Raw genomic sequence first — 27,979 nt, 5'->3', positions numbered from 1 at the left:
AATAGTGCGCACCCTCTGCACCATCTTGGATGGAGGTGTGCATGGTGGTGTGCATGGTGGTGTGCATGGCGGTGTGCATGGTGGTGTGCATGGCGAGGTTATAAGAGTATTTTAAAATTTATCTTGGTTTCATTTCCATTTTCTTTGTCCTATTTTTCAGAGCATTAAAACAATGTACATTTGAACTCACTAGATGGCATATTTTATGACCCTTTAAAATATTTTTTATGAAACCTGTTAATTATTTTTAGTTATAACTTTGAAAGAATGTAAAGGATAAACACTTATGACAGATAACTATCAAACATCTATTTTTATATTTTGTACATAATTCAAAGCCTGTAACTGTAAGTTTTTAGCCTTGAAAATCAAATACACGATTACACTGAATTGCACCAAAGTAATATTTACCAAAATACATTTCTGGAGATCGGGAAAGGGGCATTCGATGAAGGCTTTCGTTTAATGTTTATTTCCCTCTAGGTTTGAAACTTATGTTCTAAAGGAGGGGCGGGCTCGGTGTGAAAATAGGCGCAGGGCATTTATAAGATAATAAGAGACGTTCGGTTGCTTTTTAATTTTTAAAAGGATGAAGCCTACAAGTAGTACTGTCTACGGGTTTAAATTAAGTCATTGGTTAACATGCATGACCAGATGCATGACTAGATGCATGACTAGATGCATGACCAGATGCATGACTAGATGCATGACTAGATGCATGACTAGATGCATGACGCGTAGGACTTAATCATCTTCTTTTTTGAAGCAAATAAATTGCGATCTATGGGACCAATGATGGATTAAGAGGGTGTCATGTGGCTAGCAACGACCAACCAACTTTACTTTTCCCAGCCAATGTCAGATACTCATTAGAGCTGAGATTTATGGGTCTAAACTCAAGCGCTTTACCACTTAGACATCGAGCTTCCATCTATCCATGTAGGCTTTCCCATTCTTTACATTATTTCAGAAAAAAAAAGTGTTTTATTAAATTAGTATTACACTGTAAAATATTTTTTCAACTCGACGCTTGAAAGATCACTTTTATAAGAAAATTTTATAAAACCTTTAGTGATTTAATACGTGTCATAGTGACATCCATGAGGCCATTTCGGTGGCCTTAGCGGTCTATTTTGGGTATCGGCCTACCGGGTATTTCCCCAAATGCCCATATAGCCATTCCGCCCCTGGTCTAAAGAAACATGTGCGATGTGTAATACCATCTATTGTTTGCCTGATGGTTGAAGATGGCGAGAAAAAAAATGTAAAACTAACTAATGCTGTTATTAAGAGGCTCCAGTTTAAGGGGAAAATTTATGACAGATAAAATTTTGATGCGCAAGAAAGAGAGAAAGAGAGATGTAAAGAGAAAGAGATAGAGATAGAAAAAAGGAAATAGAGAGTGGGCCGTACCAATTGAATGTAACAGATACAATAATTGAAGTGATAAAAAGTATGCAGTGGGGATTGTTGAAATGCCGACCGTTTATTAGAATTTAAAACACACAAAAAAAAAACCAACATAATAAAGCCTGGGAACAAATCAACGAGGTTGTAGCCGGTGGGTAAGGCTTGAAGTCCTATTCATCTTTATCCTTTTGTTTTTCTTTTCCATCGCTCTAATAGTACACTTTGTTTTATTTGTTCTCAGTTATATCTCCGTGCTGTTCTGATTGGATCAGGAAATTGGTGGATGAACTTGTATCAAAATACTGACAACAGACTGTTTCATTTTAGACGCAGGAACGATGGTGTGTACACATATCATGCACTCAATACAATGCAGAACGGTGGTTGGGGATATGAAAATCGTCTGCAAGATTTCCCATACGTCATAGGCAAATCCTTCGAGCTTCACATGTTGTTCAAGTCCAGCTATGCAACAATTTATTTCAATAGACAGTTTATGAACACGTATGATAGCCAAGGAAGAGCGCTGATGGAAACTGGTCATTTCATCGGCCTTTATGGGGAAATGTTTGTAGAAGAACTGGCAATTTAAAAAAGTTGATGTTGAAATAACAAGAAAAAAAAACACACATTACTTTTTTGAAAAGACATTAAATACCTCCATCCTTTATATAACGTGCAGAGTGATGGTTTGTCTCTTAACAACTAAAGAAGGGGAGATAAAAAAGCCATGAAACATTTTTTGTACCCCGCCCTACCCCCTTTCCCTTCAAGAAAGAATCTATAGGACTAACGTTTTGTGTTGTGAGTGGGAAGTGGTTAAGGGCTGTGGGGGGGGGGGGGTTGAGGCAGATAAGTAAAAGGGATACTAGAATTCACGAACCAAAAACATATTTGCTTATGTGTGGCCGAGCGGTAAAGCGCTTGGCTTCTGAAACGGGGTTCCGGGTTCGAATCCTGGTGAAGACTGGGACTTTTAATTTCGGGTTCTTTGGGCGCCTCTGAGTTCACCCAGCTCTAATGGGTACTTGACATAAGTTGGGGAAAAGTAAAGGCGGTTGGTTGTTGTTCTGGCCACATGACATCCTCGTAAACCGTAGGTCACAGAATCAGATGACCTTTACATCATCTGCCCGTTAGACCACAAGGTCTGAAAGGGGAAACTTTATTAATTTAACTATGTGTGTTTGGAGGGACGTTATAAAGCGGGTCTCTCTAAATCAAGTCAAACGTCTGTGTTGACGAAACGACGAAATTAACAAAAATTTGGGTTCTAGAAAAAGAGAGAGAAAGAGAGAAGGAAAAAGAGAGCGGGCCGTGAAACTGTAAAAGATACACTAATTTACAGGCTAAAAATTATGTTATGGGGAATCGTCCAAATGTGGCCCGTTTGTTGAAAATTTAAAATAAAAAAATATAAGGGGGGGATGCTCAGGCCATAAAAACAAATAAAGGCCTGGAACAAACGGTCGGGCGTAGCCGATGTGTACTGCTGGTGTGTACATATTTATCACATTAAAAAAAAAACAATATGGTAGTTTAATTATTTTTACGATAACAAGTGTATTGTGTACAAACATAGCCATATAGCCTTTCATACACTTGACCAAAGTCATGAATCAAAAACTGGCCATTCAACAACCCTTTTGTTTGAAGGTCAACCATCAATTAAATAAAGTTCCCCTTTAAGACCTTGCGCTCTATTGGGCAGATAATGTAAAGGTCATCCGTTTCTGTGACTTATGGTTTACGAAGGTCTCATGTGTCCAGAACAATGACCAACCGCCTTTACTTTTTTCCAACTAATCTTAGGTAACCATTAGAGCTTAGGTGGACTCAGACACGCTAAAAGATCCCTAAATTTAAAATGCTTGTCTTCACCAGGTTTTGAGCCCGGGACCCCCGTTCGGAAGCAAAGCGCTTTACCACTAAACGACCGCGCCTATCAAACATAAATTAGATAATCATTTAATCAAGTCAGGCTCACACTGACCCCATCTTGATAACGATCAAACTGAACGATATCATGAAAATTATCACGCTGAACCACATCTTGATAATGATCACACTGAACCACATCTTAATAGCGGTCACACTGAACCTCATCTTGATAATGATCACACTGAACCTCAGCTTGATAATGATCACACTGAACCTCATCTTGATAACGATCACACTGAACTACATCTTGATAACGATCAGTTCATTGAATGCTTTGAATGTTAATATTGTATTATATATTCCTATAACAACGCCAGCCAGCCAAACAATCACGTCGGCTAATATGTTTTGTTTGTCAAACTGTTTGACATGTTTGGGATGTTCCTTTAGAGTTGAAAATAATTTACTTCCTCGTCCACACCTCTCGCAGAACGACGGGAGATGGGAGCGGGCAGGGTTTGAACCAGGGACCATCGATTAGTCCGAACGACAGTCCAGCGCGCAAACCGCACGACCAGGCAGCCATGGAAGGAGGTAAACGTATTCTTGCAAATGATTTGTTCTTTATAAATTTTTATTTTTGAGATCAGATTTAGGGTGCCGCCTATGAGTTTGTGTCAAAACATAAACTCTTTGTAATAATTTTTAAATAGTTGATTTTTTTTTTTTTTGCATTTAATGTCATGCATTTTTTAAAATTTGTAGTTATTTATATATTATAGCTTTTATATAGCGCTACTTTCATGCTTATAGCATGATCAGAGCGCTTTGGTCCAATCTCATTTGTGGACTAGTGAGGGGAAGGGGGTATCTAGGAATTGGTTTTCTGTGCTGCCTTTAGGCGCTCAGTAAACGCAACTCAGCCCGAGTCAGGTGTCGAACCTCGAGCCCCCTTCTAGGTAGCCAAGACAATTTCAAGCGCACTTAGCCTCTCAACCACGCTTCCCAAATATTTAGATATTTGAACATGTTATCCAAGGCTCTGATATTAAATTTATTTAAATTTATTTAAATATCTTAAAGGGTGCAAAAAGAAAAAGTCTCTGATGATTTCAATTAAAAATTTTAAAGCTTCTTTTTTTTTAGGGGGGGGGGGGGAGAAAAATCATAAAAAAAACTCTGGTTTGACCGTTAAAATTTGTCTTATTTAGTGTTTTGAAATTTGACTTAAGTGTTTTCAACGATGAAAAGATTTTTTTTTTGGCACACTTCAGGTCACATGTTTTCATTGGGAATCCCCGCACTCAGCTCCAATGGTTCTTTGTATTCAGTAATGAGGGAAATAAATAAACTGACGTACACGAAGAATTATTTTTTTTTTCAAATATCAATCCAAATGTCAAATACTAGACGAGGTCTAGAGTCTGAATTAAGGACTGTGCAATGTCGCTGGATAGACTCCTAGCAATAAGGAAGCCTTGCAAGTAGTGAACAATACCAAATCATGGGTCACCTTCAGCTTCATTGAAAATGAATTGATTTTTAACAAACTTTTTTTTTTACAAATAATAATTACATTTATGTCCATTTCTTTGTTACTTATAATTTCCATGGTAAGTCTTCTAGAGAAGAGAGTAAATTTTTACTTATTTTTATTATTATTTTTTTTTTTTTACAAAGCTAATATCAACTCCATACGTCTGTCTGTCTGTCCGTCTGCCTATTTTGAAACTTAAAACATTTTTTCTCCCACTCTTCATTCTCGGATCAAGTTGAAAATTTTATTGTCGATGACAACATAAATCAATTAAAAAATTATCCCAGTAGTTAATTAACTAGTTGTAACAAATTAATGTTGTTATACTTATATATAGAGTTCTAAGAATTGTAATATTGAGATATATGGCTGTTATGCCCCTTCACTCAATATCAGCTTTGTTTTTATTAAGAATTACATTACAAAGCTTATATAAACTCACATGATCGGATTTCCCAAATTTATCTGCACACTTCCTAGATAATCTGCACATTAACGGATTTGCACACTTGAACTGTAATACAAAATATTGATACTTTTTGCTATTGCCCTACGACGTCGAGCTTTTAAAACTTTGATTCTGCTGTGAATACATGGCACAATAATTGTCATTTATCTTTTAAAATACATAGCTTATCAGGCATTCTGTTTTCTGCACACCAGAAAAACTAGCTATTTAGAGTTCTCCTCCATAGATCTCTCTACCATAATCCATAAAAACTAAAAAAAAAACTTTTCCAAAAAATGCTTAATGTTTCTAGGTCTACTGCATTCCTATCAATTATTAATAGAATTGTGACACAAGTGACAAGTGACATATGTGACAAATGTTGTTAGTTCAAAGCATAGACTATATATTACATGGACTGCCAACTCTATGCACTAGGCCTATATTCTTCAATAAACAAGTCCCGTTCACGGAGGCGTCCTTGGTTGCGTGGTAAATTGACTTCCGGTAGATTTTTTTTTACTATATAAAGAAACCATTCCCGAAGATTTTTATCACCACTTTTACAGCAAATCATGAATGAAAACTGAATTGTTAAAGAAGAAGTTACAGAGGTAAGTGTGCACAAATCAATTTCTGACTTAGATCTATAACTGTAAAGCTTTATAGCTGATTTTCTTAGCCAATATAGACTAATTAGCCAAGCCTGTATTTCGTGTATTTTCTTGTTTACGACATTGATTGAATTGAAGTTCTTGTGAGAGCATAGCCTACATATATAAACCAAATAGTAAGACTTGTTCAGAAGGATAACCCGGTGCATTTAGATCTATATATGCTCTTACTATAATAGGCTAAAATGACCTTTCGTTTATAAGTTTTAAAAAAGTCATATATTATGTGTAGGCCTAAAGTAAAGGTAATAAATCTAGATGTAAAATTTTCTCCGAGTTGAAAAATGTAAGAAAAGTATGTTTGGCATTTAGATGGTGTCGATGATAAAATAGAAAAAGTACATTCTGTGATGTTTTATGGCAAGTTATTATATCACAGTGCAGGACAGGCCACTGTCCTGTTGCCTCATGTTTCTCACGCCACTCACGGCTATGGCCAAATTTCGAATCCCGGTGCCCCCGTGCCTCATATTCTGTTTGACTGCCCCAGACTTGCTGATCTCCGTCTCAACAGGTCAGAGAAACCAAAAATTCTCGATCTGTATGGTGACATATATGCACTACGCAATACAGCAGGGTTTCTGTCCAGGGCTTTTGCAAGAGAAGATTTGAGCCTCTCAAGCCCTCACTCAAATGGAGATTGATGATGTTGACTTTTTATGCCCTTTTTTCTGTCTTGGTGAGAGTTATTGTAAGACTGAACTATTGACCTGCAGCTGTCGAAGTATTGACTAGCCTTTGTAATAATTACTGCGAAAGGTAGTGAGAGCAGCATCGTCGTCAAACATCAGTTCCCTAATCAGGATATGTCGTCTCCTCGTTTTGGTCAAGCCAGTTTAAGAAGCCTTCCATCCGATCTACTGTGGATATATACTCCATCTTCCAAGGCACTATGAGAGTACTGACGAAACAATTCCGAATAGTGTTGATGGCCAAAACCCATCCTTGTTTTACCCTGCTCTTGATAGATAATACCGGTACCTAAAAGTCTTAGAGGAAGAATTGTCAAACTTTACAGTTCCTATCATGTGAAGCTGACAGTAGTTTCAATAGCTTATTTGGACAGACAATTTTCACTAGTAAAAACCACTTCTGCTTAGTGTGAGCATATTGCTAAATGAAGTTCATATTTCTATTACTTTCTACTGAAGTCACCCAAGAGAAATTTTATTTAAAGTGAAAACTTTTTATAATGCATTTTTCGTTTGTTTTGTTTTTTTATTAAAGGAGCATACTACTTCCACAAACCTGATTTGATTGTCACTAACTTTCAAATTGAAAGGGATCTACTAAAAGTGAGATTTTTTTTTACTTTCTGCAATAACATTGTGTTATCAATACATGTATCACTTTTAATTACTTGTAATTGTGAAATAATAGGTACAAAATCTCCTTAAGTACATGTTATATTTAATCCTATGCATAAAATTTATTTACATTAAAAAAAAATAATTAAAGCAGGCCTAATTGTAGAGAAAAAATTATTTCTTGTGATTGCATTGAAATCAGCTTTAAAGATGCTGTCCATTGTTGTAACATAAAGTAGTCTTACATTTTTTATTAGCAAATATATATATATATTTGTAACATATATTTATAACATGTCTAAACTAGTTTGAATTTCTTTTCTTTTTTTTTTCAGCTGCTCATGAATTTTGAGATTTTACAGCAAATAGAGGAACAAATTTTATCTGCTTCCACTTAGACAAACAGCATGGAAATGTGCTATTGTAATGAGTAGAAGATATTTGTCATTTAGAGTATCATGCGTCATTGACTTATGAAAACAAAATGCAACAGCAAATTATCAGTCAGCACATTTCAAGATGAGGAAAAGAACAGTATAAGCTACATTCATTGATGCATTATTTATACAAAAATGTATAGTCAACCAAGTCATCAATCCATTTTTTTATGAAGCCAGTTACAGTTACCATGAAAGGATGAAATTTCAGATAATATTCTGTTTGTTTTATGAAATGAGAATAGGCCTACATCAGAATTTGAAATGGTCATCTTCAGTATTTAATGTTTCATCTAAAAATGATAATTATATTAATACATATTTGATGTACAAACAAATGAAAACCATTCAAACACTTTTTTTTTGTGAAGTATAGAGGATTAAACTTGTAAGTGTCTGAACAATACTACATCGACATTAACTTATTATTATAGACTTTTTACAGGAAATTGAATAATGCTAACATTTACTGACAAGTGAATATTGAAGTAATGATGTGCTTTCTATTTTAATAAGTCAATAATATTAGTAAGAACAATATTATCTTCACTTTCTTAATATTATAAACACAATATTTCCTGAAAAGATTTTTTTAAATTATAGAAATAATGCTCAAGTCTTCAGAAATGGTAGTTTTCAGAATCATAAAATCAAGGACAACATAGTATTCATGAACTTCCAGCTATCAGCAAGCTCCTAGTAGGTATTATGGAGCACATTCTCCTTCAACTCAGAGGATCACAGGCACTGGACAAATTCTAGTACTGTTGATGGAATAGAAACAACATACATTAAATTCATAACAAGTCACCAATTCAATCTAAGTTTTATATAGTACCAAACTTCCATATGTTCAAGTCCTTTACGGATAAAATCAATTCTGAAAACATCTAACAAAACAGTTCTTTAAACGTATATTAGGAGTATAGTAAAGTATATTAGAGGTTTTACATAAAAAATGCTATGGGAACATATTATGAAACAAAAATATTACAAAAAAAAAGGAATAGAATAATAATAACAATATTTAATCTTTGACATTATATTCAGTAATATTATGAAAATTTAATGAATCATTAAATGCACTTGAAAGTGAAGGGGACAGATTTTTAAAAAAATTCAGGAAATTTTCTGCACAAGCATGATGAGGTAACCCAAATAAAGAGAGTCATTAAATATTGTACTGAGTGTTTGAAACTTAATTTTTTATTGCATACATTAAAATATGAACATATCTTTTCAAATTTAAAGGGAGAATTTGAAGACTGCTTTTATTCTTTTTGCACTAAGATAAAAGTATTAAATTTTAAGCTGCCCTACTTACTGGAAGGAAGCCTGGTGGCTTAGCGGTAAAGCGCTTGGCTTCCGAACCGGAGGTCCCAGGTTCAAATCCTGGTGAAGACTGGAATTTTTAATTTGAGTCTGAGTCCACTCAGCTCTAATGGGTACCTGACATTAGTTGGGGAAAGTAAAGGCGGTTGGTCATTGTGCTGGCCACATGACACCCTCGTTAACCGTAGGCAACAGAATGGTCAGAAACAGATGATCTTTACATCATCTGCCCTATCGATCACAAGGTCTGAAAGGGAAACTTTACTTTTTTTTTTTACTTACTGGAAGTTTCGTAGGAAGAGTTTCTGGCATAACAAGTGAGTTTTGTGGCATTCATCCTATTGATAAACTCTTAGGAATAAGAAAGCATCATTTCTTCTTGAAATATACATCTGTGGAAAAGAAAAGAACAATTGCTTTTACTGTGAGCAATAATAAAATTCTAATTAAATTTTAAAAATCTCCAAAATATTTATAGTGACTTAGTTCAAAGAATCATGTAAAGACTTTCTTTAAGCATTGTCTCAACTCATCTGAAATCTCCTTTTCCACCAAGATAACTGGATAATCTGTACTTCTAATTGAGAATTGTTGCATAATATATTTAAATCTTATGCAAGAAAGTATAATTTGAAGGAAAACACCTTAGATAACAAAAGAGTGGTATTGGCCTGCATGAGCCAATTATCACTTTAAAAATACCCTGCACAGGCTGGAGGGAATATAATATGTTTTATTTACAACACAGGAATAGATCTAGATACAGATTCTAGATCTTATAAGAGTCTAGGTCTATTATTATCGTATAAAATATAGATATAAACTAGATATAGATTAGAGTCGTTAGTAAAGATAAAGTAGATCTTCAAATAGTTTAAAGAACGATCTGTGACACTGTGAGCCAAGCGCTTCCATTCATGATTCACATATATGAAGAAGCTAAGGCTAAGTCGAAATTTAAGTTAACAAGTCATTAGTCAGATTAATAAAATCATTAATTATCATGTTCATGTTGATCATGCCATGATCAAGGTAAGATGAAGCTGATCATCTAGACTTGAGATTTATCCTAGATCTAGTCTACAGTCGACTAGAGCTAGATTCTATATAATAGGGGGCCTATATACTATTATATCTTGATTCTCTGGGTTTATCAGACACACAAAGATGATGAATCTAGCAACTCGACGTTCATAATATTTTTAGTCATAATTTTGTTAAGAGTACTATAGGCATAGCCAGATTTTTATAAAAACAAATTATTATTTTACAAACTTATAAATGGGCATTTACATAAAATTTACGTGTTTAGTGTTCTATTATATATATATAGTAGAGTGTTGTGTGTAAGGTCGTATTTGTAGATAAAGTTTATAGCCATAGGTCACTACATCTGGGTGAAAGTCTACATGTTTATGTGTACAATCACTTTCTATTGAAGTAGAGCCTAATGATTCTAAAATTTTATTGGGCGAAGAAATATTCGAAACAATATCATATCTTTTTATAGCTTTTAGAAGAATTGGATGTTATTTGGGATTCTAGTTAATTAAAAAAAAAACAATAAAAACTTGAAGGCCGAAATTTTTATATGCAGATTTTTCAGTTAGTCATACATACATCGTTGATTTTTTTTTATGGTTGATTTTCCATTACTATAGATAAAAATGCACATTATCTTGAAAAAAATCAAATTGAATAATACATTTATTTGTAGATCTGAACAAAAGTTGGTAAAGATGTAAGATTGTAGGCTTATTGACTCACTATATTGTTATTTTATTTAGACTGACTCATTCACAGATTTAACTTAGGCCTATATCACCCATTATATACAAAGCTAATAAATGACACTCTCAAAAATGTATTGACTCTTTCAGTAAATTGCTTATCACATTTAAAATATACATTGTAAAAATAATGATAATAATTATCAAATGTGATGAAAAAAAAAGAAAAACAAATAATCCAAACTGGCAGCACCAATTAGCAGACAATTAATGTCGTAAACAAGAATACACGAAATACAGGCTTGGCTAATTAGTCTATATTGGCTAAGAAAATCAGTTACAAAGCTTTATAGTCATAGATCTAAGTCACAAATTGATTTGTGCACACTTACCTCTGTAACATCGTATATGACAATTAAGTTTCCATTTATGATTTGCTGTAAAAGTGGTGATAAAAATCTTCGGGAATGGTTTCTTTATATAGTAAAAAAAATTCTACCGGAAGTCAATTTACCACGCAACCAAGGACGCCTCGGTGAATGGAACTTATGCTTAGTTTCCTTAGTGTTGGCAGTCCATGTAATATATAATCTATGGTTCAAAGGGGGCTAATAAATTAATCACTAATATTCATTTGTTGTTTTTTTAAGAGCCGTGTTTAGTGTTCACAAATATCTTTCAGCAGGACATATTTTAGCAGGATGTTAATTTAAAAAGTTGTACAGGCATAGCTCATTTGTTCTAAGGCTTGAAACGCTGGCCTCAAAGAAACAGTCCTGTTATGTTTATACCTCCTGGGACATCTAGGGTGACATTCGCACAAAGGACTCCACTGTTCATGTTAGTTGCTAGATCTACATGGGAATTATTATTTGTAACAAAGTTAACTTAAGTATTGACTTCTCGGGAATTTTGTTACAGGTGTTTGTTATGATGTTTTTATTCTCGACATAGTTATATTATTTCGTTTATTCTCTGACATAGTCATATTATTTCGTTTATGCTCTGACATAGTCATATTATTTCGTTTATGCTCTGACATAGTCATACTATTTCGTTTATTCTCTTTTTCCTTCTAAATTCTATAAAAGTTTCATACTAACATTTTAGCCAATATGTGTTTTTATTTAAACAAATAAAATACAAAGCTTAATATATGCACGCTCGAATTGCGAACCTCGTTTGTGATAGAAACAAAAGCAGGTTGGAGAAACCTGTGGACGAGATTTTACATTTATCTAGGTAACGTGAAATTTATCTAGGTAACGTGAAATTTATCTAGGTAACGTACAATTTATCTAGGTAACGTACAATTTATCTAGGTAACGTACAATTTATCTAGGTAAAATTACATTTATTTAGATTTTAAATAATGTGAAATTATCTAGGTAATGGGGTGTGTGGGGTATCTAGGAGGGGTAGCACCTCTAGTGGACAGGCAGTCGTACCCTCTTTTAGAGGGTAGCCTGGCTCACTCTTGGTCCCCACTCGGTAACTAACTCTCACCTGTGGCTCCCAGAAGCTGTAGCATGCGCAGCGGCCACACCCCGGAAACGGCTTTGACTGGCTGGCTAAACCAGGTAGAGGGTATCTGACGTGTCTGTGACACTCAGTACACTTAGTTTCTGTCAAACCTAGCATGCGAAGTCTGGACTTTGCGGCCTGTGCGAATCGTCACACAACTAGACAAATCGGACAGAAAGGTATCTACCAGCACAGTGCTGTGGAGCACTATAAAGCAGGACAAGACACATAGTCATCCACTGCACCAAAACTCGTCCCCGGACGTCTTGACCAAATCTTGCTTCCGAAAAGGATGGGCTTTAGGACGAGAAAGTGAGGTCGACGTGTTGCGCGAATCTTCCTCACTTTAATCAAAATTCCAGCGCGTCACTAGTCATCCCCCCAAAATACAACCAAACCAAAGCCCTGTGGCGACAGGCAAGCAGTGAAGCAGTAGGTGTGGGCACACTGAAAGCCATAGCTGCAACCCTGCACGCAGGTGGCTCAGGCCATATGGTTGTTCACCACTGACACAGAGCAGCAGTGGAGTCCGGCAGCCCTATTTAGGAGTCCATAGCATGAGGACAGGGCTAGAAAAGGTGCCAAAAAATTGCCTGCTCTAAACTACCCTAGTCAGCCTACCGCTATTGGTGGGAACCCTATACAAGTGGTCGAAATTCAGAGAAAAAGACGAGGATAGTTCTTCTTATTATAGGTGCATGGAATGTGCGCACACTACTTGACAACGACACATCTGAAAGACCACAAAGACAAACTACACTAGTAGCCAGGGAGCTCCACAGATACAACATAGACATAGCAGCACTAAGCGAGACTCGGCTTGCAGATGAAGGTGAGCTCTGCGAAAAAGGATCTGGAAATACTTTCTTCTGGAGCGGTAGAAGCACTGAAGTACGGCGTGAATCTTTAGTCGGCTTTGTCATAAAAACGTCATTAGTATCTAAACTAGTCGGGCCTTCTCATGGAATTAGTGTCAGGCCCTTGGCTCTAAGGCTGCGTTTACAGAAACGGAAAGAACACATTTCCATGGTTAGCTGTTACGCACCCACCATGACCGACCCCAGATGAATTCACAGCTAAATTCTACGAAGAACTAAACTCCACCATACTTGATATACCAAAAAAACAGATAAGCTACTCATTCTCGGTGACTTCAATGCAAGAGTCGGCTCTGACCATCACATATGGAAATGTAAAATTGATCTAGGTAACATAAAATATTTCTAGGTAATGTGAAATGTATCTAAGTAACATGAAATGTATCTAGGTGATGTAAAATATATCTAGGTAACGTGAAATTTATCTAGGTAACAATACATTTATTTAGATAATGTGAAATTTATCTAGATAATGTGAAATTCATTTAGATAATGTGAAATTCATTTAGATAATGTGAAATTTATCTAGATAATGTGAAATTTATCTAGATAATGTGAAATTCATTTAGTTAATGTGAAATTTATCTAGATAATGTGAAATTCATTTAGTTAATGTGAAATTCATTTAGATAATGTGAAATTCATTTAGTTAATGTGAAATTCATTTAGTTAATGTGAAATTCATTTAGATAATGTGAAATTTATTTAGGTAACATGAAATTTATCTAGGCAATGTGAAATTCATCTCGATAATGTGAAATTTATCTAGGTAATGTAAAACCTATTTAGGTTACATGAAATTTATTTAGATAATCTGAAATTTTTCTGGTTAATGTGAAATCAGCAAAGGAATGTGAAATTGTTTTAGGTAGTGTGAAATTCATCTCGGTAATGGGAAATTTATCAGCATTTATATATTTTTTTAACAAGAATATTTCCAAATTTTGATTCAGTTTGGCTAAAGTTCGTTCGGTTAGTGCCGATCAATTTAGTTTTAAAGTTCGCTTCGTTCGGTTCGGTTCGTTGACCATCTTTAATACTTATTTCACGATGTAGCCTATCATGTAGCCTATCATGCCTTATTACACAATAGTTTCCAAAATATTATTAGTAGGCCTACGCAAATCTACCAAAATAGAAAAAAAAAACTTTTTTAAAAAGTAGGCAAATTTTTTTTTTCTTTCAGTGGTGAGAAATAAATGTAAAAAAAAAGGATGTTTGCTCGAAGCGGAGAAATACTTCCATCCCTTGTATTCACTTTCCTTATAGTTGATCAAGGGCAAAGTTCAAATCCTTTTCACAGATTTACCTTCCACCAAGACTTACAGATGGAGGGATGCAAAACGAAACTCTATCAGGGCCGATCTCGTGTTGGATGCGCCATGAAATGCTTGGAGACTAAGATCTGCCCTTCGTTTGTTTATAACTCGACAACGTCTTGCTGTGAAATTTGTGCAGACGGCTACACCGTGACTGGTCTGAATTTCTCAACAGGGTCTGGAACGTACTTGTTGAGAAATGTTCATGAATTGAACCGGACAATGAACAACGTTGACGAAGTAACGTTCAACTTTTCAGGAACGTTTTCACCAGGTGAATTGGTAAGTCCAGAGGCGTAGCGAGTATAACTGGCGCCGGATGCACGGCACTGTATTGGCGCCCCCTCCTCTCGCGTTTCCAGAAATAACACATAGCGTAATCGACTAATATACAGAATATATTTAATATAAAAAAAATTAATATAAATAAAAAAAGAATATATATTTATTAAAAGATTTAAAGACACATCAAAAACAAAGAGATTAGAGACAGGGTTATTGTAGCGCTTGGACCCCATGATGACCTGCTAACTATCGTAAAATAACGCAAGCTAAAAATCTATGGCCATATTGCAAGGTCTTCGGGGCTCGCAAAGACATTCCTTCAGGGAACAGTACAAGACAAAAGAAGAAAAGGCAGACAGAGAAAGCGATGGTGAGACAACATAAAAGAACGGACTAGCCTGCCATTGAAAGAGGTTCCAACATAAGGCGAAAGACAGAGAGGAATGGAGAAAGACGGTCGACAAATCTTGCATGGTGCCCCTACAGTCCAACAGACTAAGGGATAGGTAAAGATAAAGGTAAAAAAGCTCATTAAAAATATCTACAACATAGGCCTCCTACATGTATTAAGAATAGACAGACTACCGAACTTATGGTCTACGAAATTCTAGACTGTTTTTGTGCATGCTATAAAGGGACACTGTGCATGCTATAAAGGGACACTGTGCATGCTATAAAGGGACACTGATGCTTCTTTGTCTTTTGTAGTGACGTTTATCTTTTTTGTTTAAGTTGATTTTGTCATATTTCTTTCTTACTGTAAACCTGAATTTAGTCATTAATGCACAATAACACATTGAGATAGAAATAACACTTTGTATCCGTCAAGGGAATGACATCAGAAATAACACTTTGTATCCGGCAAGGGAATGACATCAGAAATAACACTTTGTATCCGGCAAGGGAATAAGATCAGAAATAACACTTTGTATCCGGCAAGGGAATGAAATCAGAAATAACACTTTGTGTCCGGCAAGGGAATGACATCAGAAATAACACTTTGTATCCGGCAAGGGAATAAGATCAGAAATAACACTTTGTATCCGGCAAGGGAATGACATCAGAAATAACACTTTGTGTCCGGCAAGGGAATAAGATCAGAAATAACACTTTGTATCCGGCAAGGGAATGACATCAAAAGAAACCAGAGTGGAAGTCTCTAGCATAATTTAAAATGACATACAACTAATTTAAAAGACAGATACAAAGATTTCAATGAATATGTGAATATATTCATGAATAACAAAACTATTTCCATAACTCGATTTTATTAGAAATTACAAGAAAATCGCCATCAGTTTTCGAAACTCTCAGGCGCCCTTTCTCTGCGAGGGGCGCTTCTTCGTGTGGTGCCCGAGGCAGGATGCACCGCGGTCCTACCATGACACCATATAGGTACATGGAGCAGTCTCCCTTTTAATTCTGTTCTATTGTTTTTAAAATGTTTGTACCTATATGCACAAATGTGTTGTTCACGTATCTGAAATAGTATCTCTATCTATATTTGTGCACGATGCAGCCGGTGGTCAAATGAGATTTTTAATTAACGAATTTTAACGTATGAAAAGTGAATTTAAATAAGTTCCAAAAAAAGAAAAAACGTCTGCAAAATAAGTCATAGTAAAATAAGTAATAAAAAAAAAAAAGAATTCCTTTTTTTGGGTGACTTGTTTCATAAGAGCAAATACTTAACTCTTAAAAAATAATGAATGATAGATTTTAAAATGTAGAATTTTATACCCCCCCCCCCTATTTCTCCCTACACCCACGAAAAAAATGTCATGGCTAAGACCCCCACTGGTCCACACATGAGATTGGATCAAAAGCGCTCCGAGCATGCTATAAGCATGAAAGTAGCGCTATAGAAAAGCTATAATAATAATTATAATAATATGAATATAACTATTCAGAGTCAAAATAAAAAAAATTCTGTTGATATCTATACTTAGAAAACGGTGCACCAAATGTTACCTAATTAATTAGGACCTACATAAGGAAATACTTAAGTCTGTTCAAGATAAAGATTTTCTAGTTCTTTATCAAATTTAATTTTTCTTTTTATAAATTATAAATTATAATCTTGTGTGGCCAAATAGCTAGTAATTCTTTTCCCAGAGATACCTTATCTATATATATAATTCTCTTCTTCCCTCAAGAGTTTTGTCGAGTAGTAAGAAGTAAAGGAAAGATCACTCTCTTATTTCTGAGGATAGTCACCCCACGAGAACACAAGAATAGTGTTCACACTACGGATAACTGCCTCGCGCTGGACTGTCGTTTAAATTTTTCAAACCCTGCCCGCTCCCTGTCCCCCTTTGTCCTGCGGAGAGTTTGGACTAGGAAGTAAACTATCTTCAACTCTGCAGGAACATCCGAAAGAGATTAAGTAATCTACTATGTATGTATATATATATATATATATATATATATATATATATATATATATATATATATATATATATATATATATATATATATATATATATATGTAAATAGCATGGCCGGACTTAACATTGTGACCAAGAAGTCATGGAAAGAGACTAATCTACTATGTATATATATATATAATAGCCGGACTTAACCATTGTGGGGCCCTATGCGAAAGGGATTTCACGTGGCCAAGTTTGAGTAGGGAAGCGGATAATAAGTGAAAAGAGTTTGTATTAGAAAATAAATTCGTCTTTGCATTTTATTCATTCTTTACTACGTACAGAGTTACTACACGAGCCTTGCGTGTAGCGAAGTCATAGAGTATATCATAAGAATTTTGTTTCTACATAGATCACGCTTAATAGCAAGAATTACCAAATGTTTCAATCTATCTTTGAGAATTGTTGACCTCAAGTAATTCCTTATTAGTTTTAGGCGCGAGAAGGTTCTTTCACCAGATTACACAATTACGGCTGGTGCATAATTACGCGCGTGGGATTGCGACCAAAAAGAAAAAAAATTTGTTTATATATTTCCGTATATTTTAAGGACTTTTTCGTATATTTTGTAATTTCGGGAGATTTCCAGGAGCTCCAGGTAAATCGACAGGAGGGCGCGTGAAATCTGTTTTAATATAATATGGTTTAATTTAATAATTTATACACCTAGAATTAGCGCGGGTACTTCATCAAGTCTATCCTTTCTTTCTTTTTTTTTTTGCAGCTTTATCTCCGAGCTGTCCAAAACGGCAATAGATATTGGTGGATAAACCTGGGTCAGAGTTCAAATACTTTATTGCTACATATGAGACGTAGAAATGATGGAAGATTCGGCAATCCTTACCATGCTTTGAACACATTATTAGATGGTGTATGGGCCAATGAAACATATGTCCCGGATTTCCCGTATGTCGATGGGAAATCGTTCGAGCTTCACATCTTATTCCAGTCCATCAAAGCTTTGATACATTTCAATAGACAGTTCATCTGCACTTTCAATAACGAAGGAAGAATATCTATGGAGGAAGGTCGTTATCTAAGTTTATTTGGTGACCTTTTGGCAGAAGTAGTAGACATTTAAAAGTATTTCATTTATATCCCCAAATATATTACATTTAAAAGATTTTAATGTTTTTCTTGTTTAGCTACAGTAGGCTGTGTTTGATCTATATGTCTGTCCGTCCGTCCATCTGTCTGTCACGTTAAGATCTCAAAAGGCAACTTGATTTAATCCTTCTTCGTAGCTATCTAAGCTTAGATAAAACAACATTTTAACGTTTTCACCTGAGATTGAAACCTTTTTGAAAAATTAGTATATAAATAATTTTTCTATGAAAATATTCCATTTTAAAGCAATTCTTAAAAGAATTTTCTATTATCTATTAACAATAATAATGATAAAAAAAGGTCTTAAAGGAAAGGGAATAATCTTTATTTATTTATTAATAATATTAATAAATGGATGCGCATTAGCTGAATGGTATATATATATATATAGGTCTGTGATCTGATTATTATCGGAATTTGTTTCCGTTTGCCAGTCTAGGTAGAATATATATATAGGTCTGTGGTCTAGAACTAAAGGCACGTCATTTCAAATTGTATTAGTCTAATAGTCTGAAAATCATAATTTCTATTAGTTTAACCTGAGTTTCTTTAAAACTACAACTGGAGCTTCTCGTAAATCTTTTAGTTGTTTATCTCAGAGAAATATTCCTACAAGACTCATTTTTATTCACCCTGACAAGAGTAACAAAGATTAGGAGTAACAAAATACTCAAACAAATTAATTATCTTATTCATGGTAAACTAGTAACAAAGACTAAAAACGCAAAATATCTAGGTGTTATAATAAATGAAAAACTGTCATGGAATACCCATATTGATGAAACTATAAAAAAAACAAAAAACATTAGGGTTTATTAAAAGAAATTTCTTTAAATCAAATAATAAATGAAACCAAAATGTTATTTAACCTTGGTTAGGCCAATAATAGAATATGCATCCTTCGTTTGGGACCCCTCAACTCAAGAAAACATTAAAAAACTGGAACAGACACAAAATAAAAAGAGCAGTGAGATTCATAGTAAAGTAGCAATTATACATTAAACACTGAACCATAATCTTCAAATACAAAAACAAAATTTAATAAAATACTCTGAAAGACACAAAGATAAAGGCACATTCCTCGTCCTATGATAGGACAAATTTGTACAAATGCTCCTTATTCCTTAGCGCTATTAGAGCATTGAATGGGTTGCCTGAGCTAGCCAGGAATAACCAGTGACTTGGCGGAATTTAAGTCATAGGCTAATATGCATGACTAAATGCATGACGCGTATCACGTAATCATTATCTTTTTGGAAGTCACGTCTGTATTATATAAGACTAGACATATGTTACCCGCGACCCGCGGGTCTTTATTTGCGCATTACTTTCGATATAGTCACTGAGAGTGTTTTGTAAACAATTAAACGAAATAATAATGTAATAAGTAAAGCGAATGTGTCAATGTAAAAATAGTGTGAATGAAGATATCAAATCAAAATAGCTAATAGGGGAAAATCCATTTTTTTTAAAATTAAAACATTTGCTTTTGAATAATCTAGTGGATTGGATTTAGATGTATGTTAAACGTAGCTAATGATCCTTTTACGTTATTTCTCTTTCGCTACGAAAATAAAATTAGTTTTGCGAAAATGGTTTACCCGAAGTCGATACATTCTTATCTATTAAAAACGAAAAGAGCGATAGCTTTGTTAAATGAATGGGATTATAAAGTGAACAATTAAACGAAATAATTTTTAGTACGGGATTCATGAATGAATATAGATCTAGGCCTATCTCAACTCGGCTTCGCAGCTTTCGTAAACGAATGTAGATTTAGAAACCAAATTTAAATGTATATTTGATCAAAATATGAGATGAATGGACTTTAATTAATATATGTATGTATTAAAGTATAAAACTATCTGTGTGAAGAGAAGTTTTATCATCTTATAGTTGGATTAGAGTTTTAGATCTAGGGATGGGATTATAAAGTAAACAATTAAACGAATTAATATTTAGTATACGATTCATTATGGTATTGTCTAATGAAAGAATGTTCGTAAGGAAATCTGTAGTCACAGATATAAGGAACTAATTTATGTAAAAAATGCTTTTGAAACACAAAATTGAAGGTTAATTTTATAATATAATGAAATCAATGGATCTTCTTTTGTATTTTCATATGTCAAAGTAAAAAACTATCTGCGCAAAGTGTATTTCTTAAAATTAGATCTAGGTCCAAATCCTTTCGATCTTTTCTCATGTCAACATTGTAGACATGGCCTAGATCCATAAAATACTATAGCTGTAATAGAGTCGGACAACTTTATTTTTTTTGAGGGTCTTAAGTTTTTTTTAGGGCTACAATACATACACTACGGTCTAAGTTGGTACCCAAGGAACATTCCTGCCTAGTTTTATCAAGATTGGTCAAGCGGTTTTGATGTCTATAAGTAACATACATACATACATACATACATACATACATACATACATACACCTCACATTCTACTTTATAATACAGATTAGAGAGAAACGTATTTGTTAATTAAACTTTAAATAATTATGCGAAATTGTCCTAATTTTTCCGTGTGTATGTATGTGTAACTTTACAGTTAACCACAGTGATCTGCTTTTCATTTCTACGTACTAGATCAGGTTTTCATTGTATGAATAAAAAGTACAGTTAGGAGGAATATGAATCAAACACAATATAGAAAAATTCGGAAAAAAGAAATGAAAAAAAAAGGTAAAGTATTTATTTTGAGTAGCTGACGGAATGAACTCTTGACAGTTCAGTTTCTGAGATCAAAAGTAAAAAACTGATGAATAGAAACAGGGGTTCAGATTCGGCCTTCGCAGTGCGCTGCGGCCTGGGCCACAAACATTTTTTTTTACGATGGGCTTACGGTGACAAAGGGATACCGCGGGATTCCCATAAGGCGTGGGGCCTGTGGAAGTTGACAGGTTGACAAATACACTAATAACACTAGAACTATAGTGGCTTTTCGATGCGGGGTTACTAACAATTACCATATTGATTTTTAAAAACAAACAATTTCTTTTAAAAAAAAAGCTTGTCAAGGCTTTAGAGTAGTTCGATTATTAGTTACAAATTAATTATTTTCCCCCAGTGACTACTTCTATATCTAATCTTCTTTTATCTTATCTTATCTTATCTAATACATTGTTTTAAGTATAGCCTTTGAGTTATTGAAGTTCATTTTTAGCGAGTAGGTCTATCTTTGTCCGAATTTTATATATGTATATGTATATATGTATAGGTCACAGATAGTTCAACTTTTCCAAGTGAATCACTGTATCTCTCCTTACCCTTTATACTCAAAGAGAAACAGAGTTATTGAAACGTAAAATATTACACACACACAAAACTCAACTTACTTTCCATTATGTCATTGCCGAGAGTGCTAATGGATATAAGCACCTATAAAATGCTTCCATGGCATGCGTCTCAAATACCTCTGACTACCATCTCCTGGTCTTCAGATTTGTCCCCAGAGTAACCAAGTGCTCTTGGTGAAGCCAATGAAGTTTTGAAGATACGCCCCCTCCAATACCAAACTATAGCAAAACTACACTTAACTAATGTAATGAGAGTGGGGGAGTGGAGATCGTCTTACCCAAAATAATAAAAAAATAAATAAAGCAACACTACAATATTAAGAAATTTCATGAGTACAACTGCAGGGCATTTTGAGGTTCAACTTCATTAATGAAATCTTCTTTTTCGTTCTCTCTAAAACCCTTTCCTTGTTTTAAAGTCCCGTCAATGTCACTAAGTAAAAACTTCTCCTATTTCCGAAACAAATAATTAATTCCTAATCCTGCCATTACACTGTATCCCAGTGGGCTTTATTCATTAAGTGCAGTAAATAGGATAGTTTTGTTTTAAAAGAGGAAAAGGTTGATATTGACACTGAGCTCTTCGCTTGGGATCTAGCAGCGCCCCTCCCCCAGACCTCACCATTGACACTGAGCTCTTCGCTGGGGATCTAGCAGCGCCCCTCCCCCAGAACTCGTAGCTGACAAGGAAGGGACGTCTACTAATTTCGCTAATTTAAAATTATGTAAAATAACTTAGAGATTACACACAAAAAATTGATTCAATTTGTGAGCCCAGATATAGTGTATAACAGGAACATGTCAAGGCCACCATATCTCTGTTATATCTTCGTTAAATTTTTTTTTACCGATGGCATCGTTTTGTAGCTCTATTTTATCCTAATACTCAATTTTAGCATCTTGAAAAGATGTTTGCAAAAATATGTCAATTATGTTTCAATTTTAAATGTATTACATCCTTCTTCAAGTGAGTTGCTATTTCACCATTAAGCTTTGTTAGGTGAGTAGCATAACCATCAACGTCCTCAGAAAGTAGCTCTTAGGTACTGGTTAAACCATTATGCTAAAACATTATGACAAAAGAGATTTTATTTTCTTAGATTTGATTGTTAATTCATTTTTTTTTCCATTCTTAAACATTTGGCATTTGGTCCGTAGTACTGTCTTTATATATATATATATATAAAGATAAAGGCATATTCTTCGTTCCATATGCTAGATCAAATTTGTACAAATGCCTATTCTTCCCTAGTGCTATTAGAGCATGGAATGGGTTGCCTGAGCTAGCCAGGAAAACTAGTGACTTGGCAGAATTTAGGTCATTGGTATGCATGACTAAATGCACGATGCGTAGGCCGTAATCATCTTCTTTTTTGAAGTATAAGATAATCCGAAGTTTTATCAAAACAAATGCAAGGTTACAAAGATAGTTTGTGTGCAAACACAAACTCAGAATCAGTCATCAAGTGGTTCACTCAAATAAAAAAGCCGGTTATAACATTTTCAGTATAATTATTAAATGGCTATGTGCCCAGCAACCACAACCTTATCTCCATCCATCCCGAGGATTCGACTGGTATACATACTTTATGCATTCTTTTTTTCTTTTAAAACAAACTAAAGACTTTCATTTGTATATTAGTAGCTTGTAGAACAGACTAATCCAAAAAAATATTTTAAAACAAGTATATTAGAAAAGAACAAAACAGTTTGCATAAATGTTTTTAAAAAATAATAGTATCATTAACTTATTAATTGTGAATAGTTGTAAAAATGTGTATTATTATGAAAAAGATTTGCTTTCAGAAAAAAAAATTAGCCGTTGTACCAGAACTTTGCAAGATAATAATATCATGATTTTAAGAAATTCTCATTACATTTTCTAGCTGTTGCGATCTAAATGGGACGGACGGACAGACAAACTGACGTACCGTACGTACGGACAGACACATCACACAAGGCAGCAGCTTCGGAATAAATAGAAACATTGGAGAGCGGCCAAGTTTTAACAAAACCTTTTACAGACCATATCTACTTACGTCTTACTAGCCTATTAGAGAACAAAGAAGATAATTCTTAATTTATTCTATTGTCATACTGTACTGTTTCACAGGAAATATTTAATGTCTATTGATATTTTGACTCAATTGGACTTAGCCTTCATTTTTTTCTTTTATTTTAAAAAGACTATTCAGCAGAATAGACATTTTATTTTGTTTCTGGACGCCATTAATCTGAAGTTTCAGGCACACATAAGTATATTTTGTAAGAGAGAAATCTAAGAAGCTTGATCTTAAACGAATGCAAAGATAAAGTGTGAGTGTCTTAAGTTCCATTGTTCTCATAGTTCCACTTCAAAGCTCTAGAGTTTGATTTATTCACACCTGTTCAACATTGGAAGGATTCACGCTGATGGAGAAAATTAATGTATATTAAATAGAAATATTTCGTATAGAGACAAGCATCCTGGTCTTAGACAGAAATTATAAAAGTGCAGAGTACTTTGAATAATGTGCTAGTTCAGTCATATTTTATGAAGCACTGCAAATTTAACATCGAAAGTCCATTCTATCTTGATTTCATGGTGAATAATGTTTACGTCATAGCACATGACAATACTCGAGTGCTACTAACAAAGACGACAGATGCTAATGAATCAAGACAGATGGTAATAAATCAAGACAGATGGTAATGAATCAAGACAAATGGTAATAAATCAAGACAGATGGTAATGAATGCAGACAGATGGTAATAAATCAAGACAGATGGTAATGAATCAAGACAGATGGTAATGAATCAAGACAAATGGTAATGAATCAAGACAGATGGTAATGAATCAAGACAAATGGTAATGAATCAAGACAATTGGTAATGAATCAAGACAAATGGTAATGAATCAAGACAAATGGTAATGAATCAAGACAAATGGTAATGAATCAAGACAAATGGTAATGAATCAAGACAGATGGTAATGAATCAAGACAAATGGTAATAAATCAAGACAGATGGTAATGAATCAAGACAAATGGTAATGAATCAAGACAGATGGTAATGAATCAAGACAGATGGTAATGAATCAAGACAGATGGTAATGAATCGAGACAGATGGTAATGAATCAAGCTTAGTCGAAGCTTCAGTATGAAATCAATTAGATTTACAACATAAAATTCCGTACAAGAGGAGCAACAGCAAAGAAATGTGGAAAAAAGTCTGATTTGCTTACTTTGAAGTCGTTATATTTGCATCACTTTAATGGCGAGCTTTTAATTGGCTTAAAATGTTTCTTGTAACCCTGATTTCAAAAAAATTACAAGGAGTTTAGCATAAACAGAAATCGCAAGCCACAGACTAAAGTAATTTACACATTATAAAAACAGAACATATTACTTTATTTTATTAACTATTTGTTTCATGTCGTCCATCAGAAACTCGAGTACATCACTTGTAAAACTTGGATGGAAAATGATGTGTACAAGAAGAGTAACACTTCCACCATTAGTTTTTATTTCTTTTCTTATTTTTCAAGTGCAGCTATCCACTCCATTGTCGGGATTTCTCTTCCACCAAGACTTACAGATGGTGAGATGTAGCACTAAAAGTTACACAGGTATAATTCATCTGGCCTGCGCCATGAAATGTCTGGACACCAAGAAATGTCCTTCTTTTGTTTATATCCCATGGAAGGCGTACTGTAAGATCTGCACTGACGGCTACACTGTGACTGGGCTGACTTTCTTACTTGGGCAGGCACGTACTTGGTGAGAAATCTGCAGGAATTCAATTTTAATTTACCTCTTAACAATTTTGAGAAACAAAATAACTTTCCAGGGGCGTTTTTACCTAGTGAACTGGTATGTACATAATAATAATAAATTAAAGCTTTTATATAGCGCTACTTTCATGTTTAAAGCATGCTCAGAGCGCTATGGTCCAATCTCAATAAATACAAAATATCTCCATAATATGTGAACATTTTTTACAGTTCTTCTCTTTTATTCCACACGCATGTGCACTTGTGCATTTCACCAGCTTTAAAGTTTTGCCCAGCTGTAGAACTCCATGAAGAAAATATGAGATAATAATAGCAATTCTAAAAAGACTGATCTGAAAATGTTCAAGCCCTAAACTCATTTTTTTGGGGGGTTGACCTTTTTTTTTTTAAAAATCGAATTTAAAAAATAATATATTGATAGGATAATTTGATCATTTTTTTTTTGTTTTTCAGTTTTATCTTAGAATTGTCCTGCTCGGAAAGGGAAATTGGAGGATGAACCAAGTCAAGGCTCAAATATATGTTTACATTTCAGACGTAGAAAATGATGTAGGCTTGCCCAGTCCTTGCCACGTCATCAACTCATTGATAAATGGTGCATGGGGAAATGAAAGAAAAGATGTATCTCTGATCTCCCTTATGTCGATGGCAGGTCGTTCGAGCTTCACGTCTTATTCCAGTCCAGCAATGCCTCAATATATTTCAATAGACAGTTAATTGCTACTTATACTAGTAAAGGAAGGACTATTTCGGAAGCAAGTTATTGTTTAGGTATCCTTGTTTACCTATTCATAGAAGAGGTTCACATTAAAAATAACTGGGATTATATTCACAAGATAAATACTTCTAAAAGGAAAATGAGTTCACATTAAAAAGTTGTTTTTTTCGTGGGCCCGGAACGGGAGAAGCAGCATTTAGCTTTTTTATGTTTCAGAAGTGTCTTCAAATTTGCTATTACTACATTCAAGCCTAACTCTTCCGCAAGACAGTTGGATTCGAACCTTGCACAATCATGACGATAGTCCATAGCGCATAGCACACCTCCAAGCAGTCAATATGTTGTATATAGTCTGCCTGTCCATCCCTCTTTCAGTTAGTCTTTAAGATCTCTAATGATAAAAAAGTTTTTTTGTTTTTTGGATTTTGTACTTTTTAAAGTTTAGATAAAATGACAAAGACACTTAGTCTTTTGAGAGCGAAACCTTTTGAAAAGTAAAGTTTTTATTTTCTTTAGATGAAAATACTCCATTTTGAAAGTTTGACCTAAATGACCTATATGGTATGTCAGTATTTCCCAAGCTTTGTTCCCTGTAGCACTAGAGTTTCGCGAGGTCTGTACTTATGTTTCCAGAAAATATTGGAATAATGAGGCTTACTAGTAGGCCTTCACGAGATTTAATTTTACACCAATCTCTCAAATTAAAAAAAAAATTAAATAAAAATAAAATCTCTTTTAAAAAAGAACAAAGCATATATAAGTGAAAACACTCCGCACTTACAACTATATCTCTCAATATTAATATAGAAGTTATGTTTTTTATTCGATATCAAACAAGATAATTATTTACAAATAACTAATTGACTAATTAGTTAGTTTTTAAATTGATTCATGTTTTGTTAGATACAATAAATAGTTAAAGTTTCAACTTGCTCAGAGAACGGATGTGAGGGAAATGACGTGGTCAATAACCTAAAGAGAAAAAACCCTACATATTTAGCCGTATCAATGAATTCTGAAGGATTATTTTCCCTCATTGGTATCAAACGAAATGATTAATTACCAGTAATTAATTGACTAATTGGGGTGCGGTGGATGAGTGGTTAAGCGCTTGGCTTCCGGACCTGGGGTCCTGGGTTCGAAACTCGGTGAAACTCGGATTTTGAATTTTGGGATTTTTAGGGCGCTCCTGAGTCCACCCAACTCTAATGGGTACCTGACTTTAGTCAGGAAAGTAAATGCGGTTGGTCGTTGTGCTGGCCACATAGAACCCTGCTTGTTAACCGTTGGCCATAGAAACAGATGAACTTAACATCATCTGCCACATTGATCGTAAGGTTTGAAAGGAGAAACTTTACTTTTTACTTTAATTGACTAATTGTTTAATTTTTTAAATTTAGCCATGTTTTGTCTATGCCAATAAATAATTTTACAAAGTTTCAACTTGATACGATATGGGTGTGGGAAGAATAACGTGTACAAACTTTTTACTAGACAGGCACACAGACAGAGGTAGTTTATACAAGCTTTGTAGTGATTTTATTATCTCCTCTCTGTAGCGGGAACCTTTATCAAAGTCCCACAACTATTGTATTTCATTTTAGACGCAGACAAGATTGGATATTCTCCCCTGAATTTCACGTTCTCATGGTAGCAGGAGCAGGGAACTACGTATCACAGACTTATGTCAACAAAATGTTCGAGCTTCACGTCTTATTCCAAGCCAGAAAAGTATATTTCTATTTGAACAAGCAGTACGTACTTACATATGACAGTGGGGGAAACGCGGTCATGGAGACAGCGCGTTATCTTGGCCTCTATGGAGAACTCTACGCTGAAGAGATGGCCATCTAAGCAAGGGTAAGAGTTAACCGAAAAATTCGA

At 34.4% G+C, this 27,979-nt stretch overlaps 2 protein-coding genes and 3 long non-coding RNA genes across 5 annotated transcripts in view; 3 read left to right on the top strand and 2 right to left on the bottom strand.

Annotated features, from left to right (window-relative positions):
- LOC129922521 (uncharacterized) overlaps positions 1 to 2,200 on the top strand; it is a 7,111-nt gene extending 4,911 nt beyond the window's left edge. The window contains exon 3 of the mRNA XM_056009068.1: positions 1,652 to 2,200. Within this exon, the coding sequence (XP_055865043.1) occupies positions 1,652 to 2,002 (351 nt within the window). The 3' untranslated portion in view covers positions 2,003 to 2,200. The remainder of the gene's footprint in view (positions 1 to 1,651) is intronic.
- Positions 1,934 to 27,979, bottom strand: LOC129922525 (uncharacterized). Its single transcript, XR_008774537.1, has 4 exons — positions 27,862 to 27,979; positions 24,829 to 24,897; positions 18,036 to 18,207; positions 1,934 to 1,990 (listed from the first exon to the last, which is right to left on the bottom strand). It is a non-coding gene; the product is annotated as an uncharacterized LOC129922525 (long non-coding RNA).
- On the top strand, positions 5,803 to 8,100 carry LOC129922524 (uncharacterized). The gene is made up of 3 exons (XR_008774536.1): positions 5,803 to 5,890; positions 7,178 to 7,245; positions 7,593 to 8,100. It is a non-coding gene; the product is annotated as an uncharacterized LOC129922524 (long non-coding RNA).
- On the bottom strand, positions 7,344 to 10,564 carry LOC129922523 (uncharacterized). Its single transcript, XR_008774535.1, has 2 exons — positions 9,309 to 10,564; positions 7,344 to 8,458 (listed from the first exon to the last, which is right to left on the bottom strand). It is a non-coding gene; the product is annotated as an uncharacterized LOC129922523 (long non-coding RNA).
- On the top strand, positions 14,369 to 18,279 carry LOC129922522 (uncharacterized). The gene is made up of 2 exons (XM_056009069.1): positions 14,369 to 14,759; positions 17,916 to 18,279. Exons 1-2 carry the CDS (start codon positions 14,373 to 14,375, stop codon positions 18,270 to 18,272), a joined length of 744 nt encoding a protein of 247 aa, XP_055865044.1. The 5' UTR covers positions 14,369 to 14,372; the 3' UTR covers positions 18,273 to 18,279.

Source organism: Biomphalaria glabrata, chromosome 13 (assembly GCF_947242115.1).
Source record: "Biomphalaria glabrata chromosome 13, xgBioGlab47.1, whole genome shotgun sequence".
Taxonomy (NCBI): Eukaryota; Metazoa; Mollusca; class Gastropoda; family Planorbidae; genus Biomphalaria; species Biomphalaria glabrata.
The sequence above is the reverse complement of the archived record's forward strand: the minus strand, read 5'-3'. Positions and strand labels throughout refer to the sequence as shown.